The sequence below is a fragment of the Saimiri boliviensis genome, chromosome 7 (assembly GCF_048565385.1).
Source record: "Saimiri boliviensis isolate mSaiBol1 chromosome 7, mSaiBol1.pri, whole genome shotgun sequence".
Classification (NCBI taxonomy): domain Eukaryota; kingdom Metazoa; phylum Chordata; class Mammalia; order Primates; family Cebidae; genus Saimiri; species Saimiri boliviensis.
Genome location: NC_133455.1, coordinates 51,956,758 through 51,970,122, shown reverse-complemented (window position 1 = coordinate 51,970,122; position 13,365 = coordinate 51,956,758). Strand labels below are relative to the sequence as shown.

At 34.4% G+C, this 13,365-nt stretch overlaps 1 protein-coding gene across 3 annotated transcripts in view; it reads left to right on the top strand.

Annotated features, from left to right (window-relative positions):
- The window catches only part of PTPRQ (protein tyrosine phosphatase receptor type Q), a 238,146-nt gene that overhangs the window by 12,099 nt on the left and 212,682 nt on the right, over positions 1-13,365 (top strand). For 2 of the 3 annotated variants that reach the window (XM_074402504.1, XM_074402505.1), the window contains exons 1-3: positions 7,909-8,356; positions 8,692-8,803; positions 9,446-9,672. In XM_074402504.1, the coding sequence (XP_074258605.1) occupies positions 8,303-8,356; positions 8,692-8,803; positions 9,446-9,672 (393 nt within the window). In that variant the 5' untranslated portion in view covers positions 7,909-8,302. Of the gene's footprint in view, positions 1-7,726; positions 7,888-7,908; positions 8,357-8,691; positions 8,804-9,445; positions 9,673-13,365 lie in introns of those variants that run through there. The other variant, XM_074402503.1, reaches the window with a different exon arrangement.

Below are 13,365 nucleotides of genomic sequence, written 5' to 3'. Positions count from 1 at the left end.
CAGGTTAAGCAATGGATGTCCAAAGTTATTGTGGTTGCATAGAAGAGAAAAAGATTAGCTCTATGGCCTCAGAGGAGAAAGCTCTTTGGGGCTTGTAACATCTGTAAAAGGATTAGGAATTTGCTAATCAGATTGAGAGCATATGGGGTGCATGGAAGGGAGGACTCACAGAGGTAGGGAACAGCCCATGCAAAATTATGGATGTGTAAATGAATATGGTATATTTTTAGAACTATAAGCAATTCAATATTGAAAGAGTTTGTTGTTCTTTTAATATATAAAGAGAATAAAATCCTATCTTGAATAATTTAGAGAGTAATTTTTAAATTCAAAGAAAGCTGTGAAGCCTATGAATGTTTTAAATTTTTCAAAAAAGAACAAGACTGCAAGAGTAACACATGGGAATTACTCTTAAGTGATCTTTAGGGCTATGGATTAGACAAACGACCCAAAGATCCCAGACATATGGTGATAACTCAGGGTATGGGTATTTATTATTTGGCTATCAACACTTTCTTAGTTTCCTGTTTTTGCTGTAGCAAATTATCACAAGATAGTAGCTTAAAACAACTCAATTTTATTATCTCATAGTTCTGTAGGTCATAAGTCCAACTTACTTCTCTCTGGTTGAATCAAGTTACTAGTAGGGCTGTGTTTCTTTTTATAGGCTCTAGGAGAGAATAATTTCCTTGCTTATTCAAGTAGTTTACAGAATTCAATTCTTTGTGGTTGTAGAATGAGGTAATTATTTCCATGGTGGCTGTTAGCTGACAGTTGTTTCTAGTTTTTAGATGATGCCTCATTCCTTAATTTGTGATCCTTCTCCTGCCTCCAGCAAAGGAGGGTTGACTGCCACTCAGGCTTCAAATTCCCTGTCTTTCCCCACATCATATGTGACTCTTCTGCCTTCCTCTTTTACTTTTCTGGGCTGGCATGACGAGATTGGGCCTATCTGGATAATCGAGGTTGATCTCTATTTATGTTTGTAAATCTTAATTCCATCTGCAAAGTGCCTTTTGCTATGTAACACAACATAGTCACAGTCCCAGGGTTTAGCATTTGGGCATCTTTTGTGGGATTTGGCATTATTCTGCTTAACACGTACACTATTATTCTCCTAAATGTGATATATATGTGATAATGCAAAATAAGGAATGAGTTTAGAATTCATATGCCAGCTTTACTCCATGATTTGACACTGATTAACTTACCTCACTGGGTAAGTAACCTCGTCTTTGGGTATTGAGTTTCTGGAAATTTAAATTAGATGACCTTCAAGATTCTTTTTGGTTCTTAAACATTCTATTAACATTTTGCACATTTTTGTTCTATTTATACAGATAACCTATGACTTACAATGCTTTAACTTATTATTTTTCTACTTTACAATGATGCAACACAATATGTATTCAGTACGCTCCTCAACTTATATTGGAGTTACATCCGATAAACCCATCGTAAGTAGAAAATGTACTTATTTTGATGGGGATATAACCCCATTGTAAGTTGAGGAACATCTGTCTATATTAAATAGATATTATACATCTCACCTATTCCTAAAAAGCAAATATGTTAAACCATGTGTCAAATGTCTTTTTCTATAGAGTATTACGAAAGGTAAAGTATATGATCAAACACATTAAAATGCGACCCATTCTAGAAGTTTTAGTCTGTGGCAGGGTTTCTCAATCTCACCACTATTGACATTTTGGGCTGAGGGATTCTCCATTGTGAGAATATGTCTTGTTAATTGTAGGATGTTTAGCAGCATCCCTGGCCTCAACTCACTAGATGCTGGTAGGATCCTCCCAATTGAGCCAATCAAAACTTTTTTTAGAAAATTGCAACCCAAATACCTGTTGATGATAGACTGGACAAGGAAAATGTGGCACATATACACCATAGAATACTATGCAGCCATAAAAAATGATGAGTTCATTTCCTTTGTAGGGGCATGGATAAATCTGGAAACCATCATTCTCAGCAAACTGACACAAGAACATAAAATCAAACACCGCATGTTCTCACTCATAAGTAGGCGTTGAACAATGAGAACACAGGGAGGGGAGCATCACACACTGGGGTCTTCTGGAGGGGGGGCAAAGGAGGGACATTGGATAGGTGGGGAGGTTGGGGAGGGATAACATGGGGATAAATGCCAGATGTAGGTGACGGTGGGGATGGAGGCAGCAAACCACATTGCCATGTGTGTACCTATGCAACAATCCTGCGTGATCTGCACATGTACCCTAGAACCTAAAGTACAACTAAGAAAAAAAGTCAAAACAAAAACAAAAACAAAAAAAGAAAATTGCTACAGCCCCCCCCCCCAAATTTTGTTAGAAAATTGTTACAGGTCCTCCAAATTACAACTAGTCGTAAACGCAGATATACTTGGTTAGATACAAAGATCAAATAGATCATTGAGCAAAGATTGAAGGAAAAATATAAAAAATTATTTTGTTTATACACAGGCAAAGCAAAGAGTATGGTTAGTGTGATGGCAGGATTTGCTCACTTAGAAAATTTTGTCAGAAGAAAAAGCGACCAAGGTGGTATCAATATCAGGAAAGTTTCATAAAAGATACAGAATATTTGTTTTCATTTTACTTAAAGAGCACTTATGAAATAGTAAGAACTTGATGTTCTGGTTGCCTAGTGTGGTTTAGGTGATGGTTTTGAGAGATTATAGGTAAGTAATTGAAGTCCCTGTTAGAATAGCACACTGACTTGAGAGATGAGTATAATAAAAGGAAATGGGAAAAGACGGTAATCCAAGTTCCCTCGTGGAGGTCTCCAGAGCAGAAAAACATCTTGCTGTTTTAGTTTTTATAAAGAGAAGAGTGTTGATGATGGAGCAATACTTGGGGATCCATTTTGAGCAAAGCACTGATTGAGTAGATATGAGAAAGGGGCTATGCTAAGAAATAAAAAACAGGTTAACAAGATGGCTTGACTAAGAGATGACCAGAACTTTTATAGAAAAATAGTGGAAATAGCAATAGACTATTAAGCATAACTTACATTTAGTACTTACTTCTTATTATGTTCAAGTCAGTCTTCTAAGCACTTCACATGTATTATTTTATTCTCACAACAACGTGGGAGGTGTTGTAGCCAAGAAAAACTGTATAGTAATGGAAAGAATACGGAAGCATATGGGAATTGATATTCTGGGTTGGAAGAATTAGGTCAGTTGTATGCCAGAAATCTTTAAGTGTGTAATAAAAAGTGGTAACTACAATAATGAGAAAATACTGTGTACATTTGGATAGGCATATAGCAGCATTTCATTTCCTTGTTTTGTATGTAGATGGATCCAAAGTGTGAACATTTTTTATATATTGATACTACTTGCTTATCTGACTTAATTCAAGTAAATGAGAAGAGCTAATAAAATTAATGTTAATTAAAAAAATTTTTTTTTACCTAAAATTTTATATAGATGAGGCCAGTGAGGTACAGAGATGTTAACTATTTCGCCTAAAGTCTTGTTTATATGGCCGAGTCAGGATTTGAACCCAGTAATACAACTCTAGGGCCTGTGCCCAGTGTCTGTGTTAAAAATAGATTTTTATGCCCTGGTAGCATCCAGTATAATGCTGACTTTTTGGAGAATGTTTATTTTATTTATAGTTTATTTCTAGCCTATTTCTAAAATATGAGGAAGCTACAGGCACTTGACAAATATGTATTGTCTTGGCATTGGACATACTTAGACTGAATCCCTTAAACCTAAATTAGAGGTCACTTTAAATAATAATCTTAGGCTTGAAAGAAAATTATAGATCATCCAATTTTGTATTTGAATATATTCTAAAATACTAATTCATTAATTTAGGATTTTAAAACCTGCTGTTACTTGTAAGCCACTGTGTGAAAGTTAGAGGAGCACACGGTTACCATAGTGATTAAAACTTGAAGACTTTGCCCTTGGGTCTAAATCCTGCCTCTACCATTTACCTTTTAGCTATGAGACTTGGTGGAGTTATTTAAATTCTTTCTTCCTCAGTTTTCTCATTTTTAAATGTCGATAGTAGTATTTACAGTGTTGTTGCAAGTGTTACATAAAACAATATATGAAAGTGCTAGGCACAGTGCGTAGTATATCATAAACTTACTAGGATTTAGTTTTTTAAATTTTGTATGTCTGCTGCTTGAATATCTTATTATCTGTCATAGTATATATTATGTCCAACCTATAATTTAATCACAGAAAAATTAAAATGTGAGATTCCCAACTTGTCAGATACAGTGTTAGTGCAGAGAAAATATAAAGTTAATGATGGTGATAAAGCTTTTAAAATCTTAGCATTTTATTCAAAAATATCTGCCCACTGTAGTCTTGCTTTCTTGATATCATTTTGATAGGTCTGACTCTTTTTGAATGTTCGGAGATATGTAAGATTTTGTATATATTGGATGTCTTCCCAACTCTATTAAGCTGTTTTCTGTGTAGACACAGACCATAGGATCATATTTCTCAGCTTCTCAGAATAAAATTTAGGTGAACTCACTGAAATGTCAAAGGAAATTTTAGGTAAATTCACTGAAATGCCAAGGGAAAATTTAAGAGATGCTATAGTGAGAGCTGTGCTGTCTAACATGTAGTGATTAACAGTATGTGACTATTTAACCTGGGAACATGCCGAGTCCAAATTCAGAGGTACTGTTTAAAATATGTGTGAAATTTTGAAGAGTTACTATGAAAAAATTAATGTAACCACCTCAATAATTTTATGGTAATTACATGGTAATAATGCTTTTGATATATTGGGTTAAATAAAATATATTATTACAATTCTTACATGTTCCTTTTTACTTTTTAAATGTGGCTACTAGAAAATTCAAAATTACATTGTGGGCTGACTTTATGGTTTTATTGCACAGTGGTGCTTTAGAGAATTACAAGATATATTAGCATATCTGAGGCTTCAAAATACCCTGCAATAAAGAAAGCTGCTTAAGAAGAACTTATTTGACAAAGTGTTTTGATTACAGAACATCTATTAAGCTCTAATGATACAGGGTTCTGAGGATTAATTTTTAGAAAATTACTGTCTGGAAGAAACATCTAATTAAACCTAGAATTCTTTTTGCTAGCCCTAATTAAATTGAATATGAAGTAATTTTTTTTTTCCTCTTAAAACTCCAGACATTTCCACTTCATGATGTGATTTTTACTGGTTAGTAAGAATTAGGTCGAGAACAGTATTTTTGTTTTTTAGTTTCCTATCTTTTGAGAGATTAAATTCCATGGAAAATAAATTATGTATTTATTATGGAGTCTATTTTCAGTTAATTGAATCTTCTAGCTCTTAACCAGAAAGCTGCACTCTTCCATAATGATTTAAGCATTGTTGTGGCTCCTCTACCTTTTTCTGAGCCAAGCTTCCCTCCTTTTGGCCCAGACTACCATGATTTTTTACTAATTAGCTTCCTACTGCCATTTTTACCTCACTCCAATTTACATACCACATTTCGAAATGATATTTAAAAAAAAAAATCAAGCCCTGTTGCTTTATGCTTTCCTGCTTAAAATTCTTCAGTGGCTTCCCATTGAATTTAGGTAATAAAAACCTTAAAATCTCTAGTATGATCTACATGACCATCAGTCTGTTCCCCTTTCTTATTTGATCCCAGGAACTCAGTCTGGCTTTCCTCGGTTACTCCAATTTTTTTTCAGTTCCGGGACTTCCATACACTCTGCTATTTGGAAAGGCCTTTAGCAAACTCTTGTGAAGATTCCAGGCCTTCCCTCTTGATCAGATTGGTAATTGTCCAGACCAATATATTCTTCCTTCTCTTAGGGAGACACATTTCATTCCTAGCCAAGAGTCATTCAGTATGTAATATTAAACCACAGTCCAGGAAACCACATCCTGTTTTGCCACCATCCCAGTAACTAGTGCTTCACTTCCACTTCTCATGTCTTCCTTTTCCTTCCAAAGTCTTATTCCATGTCTTCATTAGTTTCTTGCCTAAGACTTCATAGACACTACTTACTCTCTGGGGTCCCTGAAGAAATAATATTAACCTTCACACAAATCAGTAAATATGAGTAGTAGTTAGTTAGACTGATCAGTCATGGTAAATTTTTGTCTATTTTAATGTAGCGGATAAGGAGAATTAAGCTCTTTTCTCTCGGTCTTGAGAATATCAAGGGCATAAGTCTGACAAATAAATTCTACCCATCACAACCTGGGTATTTCTCTGAGCTTTTGCCTTGGGTTTACAGTATTCCCAGAGTTACCAGAAAACTGTAGTGGAGAATTTGCAGGTGATACCAAGAGAATGCTTGGAACTTTGAGAATGTTGGAGTAAACATTAATCAGCTGATATAAGCTTTGGGTATGGCAGACAATGTTATGTTATAGTCATTAGAAGAACTTTCAAAGGAGATAAAGAAAAACTATTTCAAAAACATTCTCCCTTGAAACACCAAGAAAGTAACCTATTATGTTAAGATTTCTGTTATATGTTATGTGCTCTATCAATTTTGTTAGAAAATATACATTTTATTTTCTTATATCCATTTTCAAATCATCTCTGGCAGTGGGGTTTTAAAATGATAAATAAAGTTCAAAATTAATTCCAGCCTCCTTTCTCTTAGAAACAGTGTTAGATTGAATCTGCATCAGGTATGTTTTTACATGCTTGGCTTCATAATCTCTCTTCCTCTCCCTATATTATTTGTCTGGAATCTGCACTAAAGATAAGGCAGAGTGCTAACTTGACTCATTGGCAACCAATCTGAAGAACTTTATGTGAAAACTCCCTTCAAGGAGATACAGGCAGCATAAACAAAACTTTTGGAAAAGTAGAAGCAAACAGAAAAATATGGTTGAAATGGCTAAAACAATTGATACTTATTTTATAACTATATTTCATTTCTGATATGACAGCTTTTCTTTAGAGAAGCATCTAACCAAATATTTATCAGATCAGCACTATAGGAAGGGAAAAAGACATTAAAAATTTTAAAAAGATAAAAATATTTATCAGAAATACTCTCCCTTAAAAAAATCTGGAAGATATTGCTTATATATTTCTCCAATTGTCTTCTGTTTGGTAAATTTCCAAGTAATTGGATAAATCGTTTATATTTACTTAGTTTTAAAATGATTAAAAAATTTTATTGTACTTTAGGTTCTGGGGTACATGTGCAGATCATGCAGGATTGTTGCATAAGTACACACATGGCAATGTGGTTTGCTGCCTCCATCCCCCCGTCACTATATCTGGCATTTCTCCCTATGTTATCCCTCCCCTACCCCCTGCTGTCCTCCCTCTAGTCCCCAAAACAGACCCCAGTGTGTGATGCTCCCTTCACTGTGTCCATGTGTTCTCATTGTTCAACACCCACTTATGAGTGAGAACATGCAGTGTTTGATTTTCTGTTCTTGTGTCAGTTTGCTGAGAATAACAGTTTTAAAGCTTTCAAAAGCAATCTAGTCAACCAACAGATTTTGGCATATAAGAAATATTCCAGAAACAAAAAATTAATTGTGACATTATTTCTGATGGTTACACCTAAAAACTAGATATTGTTAAACATTTACATGCCTAACACCCAAGTATTGCTAAAGATCATTTATTGTACTCAGTGATTTTTAACAACATGATTATTTTGGAACTCAAACCCTATATTATTGATTTTCTTTTCTATTTTTTTTGAAACTTTAGGAGAATAACTTTATTTTAAACCTCTGTTTTTCAATATCAGAACCAGAACAACCTAGGAAACTTAAAGCCTTCAATATTTCCACACATTCCCTTTCTCTGCACTGGAGACTACCCTCTGGTCATGTGGAAAGATACCAAGTGGATCTTATTGCTGACAGTGGCTTTGTTACTATCGGATATCTTGGAGGTGGAGAATATCAGGTATAGTTTTCATTATCGTACTGCTGAGCCCACTTGTATTTATATTTTGGTTCTGATAGAAAAGTTCTTTATGAAAATCCACTACAAAAACTTACTTCTTGTTGGGTTTTTGAAAGCATAAATTGAAGACAAAAACATTGATGTCAAATAGATGAGAGTAAGTTTCAGCATCGGTGGACTGTTACCTTAGCAACATCTATGCTCCTTTTTTTTTTTTTTTAAGTTCACCCTGAACCTACAGCCAGTCATCCAAGGGTTCATGAATAGTTTAACAAAGAAAAGGCAGAACTATTGAGTAATACGGGCTCATTAATTGTGTACTTGCCAGAAGGATCTGTCTTTAAATCATTAATGCAGGCAACATTTCTCTCTAGAGCCATCAGTGTGATTCTACTGCCTGAAAAATGTAATAAAGATGGATTTTCTTATCATTTTACTTTTACTTTTTATTGGGACTTCAGAGACACAGGTATTTCGTATATACTCTTTAAAAGCAAGTGTTAAGCCATGGGCTGTTGATTTCTCAAGACTTGAATTTGTTCCTTGTGACAGTGAACTAGGATAGATAGAAATGCTGACTTAGGCTGTGATAACACAGTATGTTTTATACGTTTTTATTGTAAAGTTATTTGGTAAGTAGTTACATAAAAAATCTGTATTTTACAATAATATGAAACATTGTGATGTTATAAACAGTGCGAGTTACATAGTGAAGTGTTAATTTTTTTATAGTGTTAAATTTATTTTAGCTCTCTTGCTTTCCAGAAAGAATTTTAATGTAATTATTTGTTTGTGGTGTTATAGGTTGATGTTTTCAATGTTGTTCCTGGGACTAGGTACGGTATAACCATCTCTTCAATTTCTGCTACAACATATAGCTCACCTGTTAGCAGAACAGTGACAACAAATGTAACAAGTAAGTATATGTTTTAAATTAGTTTTTAAGTATAGTATTTAGAGTCAGCATAATTCTACTGGATAGAAATATGTATACTGGCAACATGTACATTAAATTCATGAAAACAGTGTAGAATAATTAAGGCAAAGTGGAAACTTAAGAACGTGATCTGCCTAGAACCTGCATTCTGCTGTTTCTTCTGCTTCCTTTACTTTCAAAGCGCAAAGATAATTACTCTATACTTGTTTGGGAAATAGATCAGAGAGACTGTTAATGCTAACATTTAAATAATAGAGAACCATGAAAATAAACTGGCTACATTTCCTCAGGAAGGATCATTCCATTTGTAAGATTGTTCTTGTTAGTTTTTCTGTGTAAGCCTTGAGTTAAGTGAATTTCTTTTAAAAATGATTTGGCATAAAAAGTGTGTTTGGCATGTAGTATTTAGTAGCATTCCATCATTTTACATTCTTATAAAAGAATGTTTTTGGTATTCCCCATAGCATTTTTTTTAAAGCAGCAGAGCTCTAGGGAGTATAAACTCATATTGCTCTTTGGAAACTTCAAATTTTACATTTGTAAATACTATTATTACATATTTTTTTTGTGAAAATGCCATAATTATTTGAGCTTTTAACAAAATGAGTTTTTAAAAAATAGAACCAGGGCCTCCAGTCTTCCTAGCCGGGGAAAGAGTCGGATCTGCTGGGATTCTTCTGTCTTGGAATACACCACCTAATCCAAATGGAAGAATTATATCCTACATTGTCAAATATAAGGAAGTTTGTCCATGGATGCAAACAGTATATACACAAGTTAGAGCAAAGCCAGACAGTCTGGAAGTTCTTCTTACTAATCTTAATCCTGGAACAACGTATGAAATTAAGGTAATTATTTTGTGTATGACTACTTAGTATTGAAACATTTCATTCATTTTAAAAGCATAAGAGGTTTTTCCCGACTTGGCAAGGCTTTACAGCTAAATACAGTCCATGACTGATGAACAATGGTCAGAGTCATGGCCTCACACCCACCTGGGATTTTAAAATTTGGTGAAATGTTATTGTCTCTTTTCATTTTAATTTTTATGTATATTTATATGTTATGTATTTTATTTTTCTATGAATATTTTTGTATTTTTATATATATATATATACATGTGTGAATATAATATAATACTCTAGAAAATAAAAATTATGTAAAGTTAAAGAAGGAAATGTTAAATGCAAACAACAGGCCAGGATAGTTTGAATGTAGATACGTAAACCATAGGGTGCTACACAGTTATTAAAAATTGACTTGCGAATTTTATTCTCCGACTTCCTAGGAACCAAAGTAAAAAGGGAAATAAATCTGTTATACTATTTATGTATGAAAATTTTATAATAATTGCATTGGGGAGCTCAAGTATTTTCTTTTCTTTTCTTTCTTTCTTTCTTTTTTTTTTTTTTTTTGGTGCTTTAGATTGGAAAGAAAGTCTTTGTTGAAGGATTAATAGCTGCAGGACTGGATTTTGTAAACTTCTTTCCATAACAGCTAAGGGTAAAATAATAAAAACAAACAGTAAAAATAATTTTGTCAGGTGTTGAGATATTATGGTCTAAGAACATGGCCTTGATCTATATATAAAATTTAGACTCCAAAGAAATATCTTGTTTTTTTTTTTTAATATATTTTTGATTTGGAGGTATGCGTACAGGTTTGCTACATAGGTTATGGTGTAATGGTGGGGTTTGGGCTTCTAGTGTACCTGTCACTTAAATAGAAATCATTGTGCCCAATAGGTAATTTTTCAATCTTCACCCTCTCCCATCCTCCCCATTTTTGAAATCTCCAGTGTTTATTATTTCCATTATTATGCCCATGTGTACTCATTTTTAGCTCCCACTTGTGAGAATGTATGTTATTTGATTTTCTGTTTTTGAGTTATTTCACTTAGGACATATTCTCCAGCTCCATCCATGTTGCTGAAAAGAACATGATTTTATTTTATTTTTTTACCTGCATAGTATACTATGGTGTATATACATCCCACTTTCTTTATCCAATCAAACATTGATGGATACTTAGATTGATTCCATGACCTTGCTATTGTGAATAGTGCTGTGATAAACATGAGTGATGGTGTCTTTGTGATACCATGTTTTATTTCTTTTTTTTTTTTTTAACAGAGTCTCACTCTGTCACCCAGGGTGGAGTGCAGTGGCACAATCTCAGCTCACTGCAACCTCTGCCTTCGAGGTTCAAGAGATTCTCCTGTCTCAATCTCCCGAGTAGTTGGGATTACAGGCACTTGCCACCATGCCCTGCTAATTTTTTGTATTTTTACCATGTTTACCTTTCCTTTGGATAGATACATAGTAGTGGGATTGCTGGGTTGAATGGTAGGTCTAGTTTTAGGTCTTTGAGAAATCTCCATACCGTTTCTCATAGAGGTTACATTTCCAGCAACAGCGTATTAGTGTTTCCTTTTCTCTGCATCATCCACACTGCCATCTGTTTTTTACTTTTTACTAATAGCCATTCTGACTGGTATATAATTATGTCTCATTATGGTTTTAATTTAGATTTCTTTGATAATTCTTAATGTTGAGCATTTTTTTTTATTGCATTTTAGGTTTTGGGGTACATGTGATGAACATGCAAGATTGTTGCATAGGTACACACATGGCAGTGTGCTTTGCTGCCTTCCGTCCCCTCACCTGTATCTGTCATTTCTCCCCATGCTATCTCTTCCCACCTCCCCACCCCCCCGCCCCTCCCCCATTTCCCCCCAACGGACCCCAGTGTGTAGTGCTTCCCTCCCTGTGTCCATGTGTTCTCATTGTTCAACACCCGCCTATGAGCGAGAATATACGGTGTTTGATTTTCTGCTCTTGTGTCAGTTTGCTGAGAATGATGGTTTCCAGGTTCATCCATGTCCCTACAAAGGACGTGAACTCATCGTTTTTGATGGCTGCATAATATTCCATGGTGTATATGTACCACATTTTCCCTATCCAGTCTATCATCGTTGGGCATTTGGGTTGGTTCCAGGTCTTTGCTATTGTAAACAGTGCTGCAATGAACATTCGTGTGCACGTGTCCTTGTAGTAGAATGATTTATAATCCTTTGGATATATACCCAGTAATGGGATTGCTGGGTCAAATGGGATTTCTATTTTTAGGTCCTTGAGGAATCGCCACACTGTCTTCCACAATGGTTGAATTAATTTACATTCCCACCAACAGTGTAAAAGTGTTCCTATTTCTCCACATCCTCTCCAGCATCTGTTGTCTTCAGATTTTTTAATGATCGCCATTCTAACTGGTGTGAGATGGTATCTCAATGTGGTTTTGATTTGCATTTCTCTGATGACCAGTGATGATGAGCATTTTTTCATATGTTTGTTGGCCTCCTGTATGTCTTCTTTTGTAAAGTATATACTTGTTGGTCACTTGTGTGTCTTCTTTTGAGAAATGTGTGTTTATGTTTTTGGCCCACTTTTTAATGGGATTTTTCTCTTAGTTGTATTGTTTGCATTCCTTATAGATTCTGGATATCTGTCCTTTGTTGAAGGCATAATTTGCAAATATTTTCTCCCATTCTGTAGATTCTCTGTTTACTCTGTTAGTTATTTCCTTTGCTGTGCAGAAGCTTTTTAGTTTAATTAAGTCCCATTTAAGTCTATTTTAGTTTTTGTTGCATTTGTTGTTGATGTCTCAGTCATAAATTGTCTAGTCCAATGTCCAGAAGAGATTCACCTAGTTTTTCTTCTAGGATTTTTATAGTTTCAGGTTTTATATTTAAGTCCTTAATCCAGCATGAGTTAATTTTTGTGTATCGTAAGATATAGGGATCCAGTTTTATTCTTTTGGATACGGCCAGCCAGGTTCCCCAGCACCTTTTATTGAACAGATATCCTTTCCCCATTTTTTATTTTTGTCAACTTTGTTGAAGATCAGTTGGATATACGTATGTGGTTTTATTTCTGAGTTCTCTATTCTCTTCCATTAATTTATATGTGCATTTTTCTACCAGTACTGTGCTATTTTAGTTACTATAGCTTTGCAGTATAATTTGAAGTCACATAATGTGATGGCTCCAGATTTGTTCTTTTGCTTAACATTGTTTTTATAATTGGGCTCTTTTTTGGTTTCATATGAACTTCAGTATCGCTGTTCTAATTCTGTGAAGAATGACATTGGTAATTTCATAAGAATTGTGTTGAATCTGTAGACTGCTTTGGGTGGTATGGTGTGTTAATTCTTCCAATCCATGATCACGGGATGTTTTTCCATTTGTTTGTGTCATCTATAATTTATTTCATGAGTGCTTTGTAGTTCTCTTTGTAGAGATTTTCACCTCCTTGGTAAAATGTATTCCTAGATCTTTTATTTTTTTGTGTGTGGCTATTGTAAATGGATTTAATTCTTGATTTCATTCTCAGTCTGAATGTTACTGGTGTATAGAAATGCTACTTATTTTTGTACACTGAATTTATATCCCGAAACTTCACTGGAAGTTGTTTATCAAGTCTATGATTATTATTTTGAAGCCGTCGTTGGGGTTTTCTAGGTATACAATTATGTCATCAGTG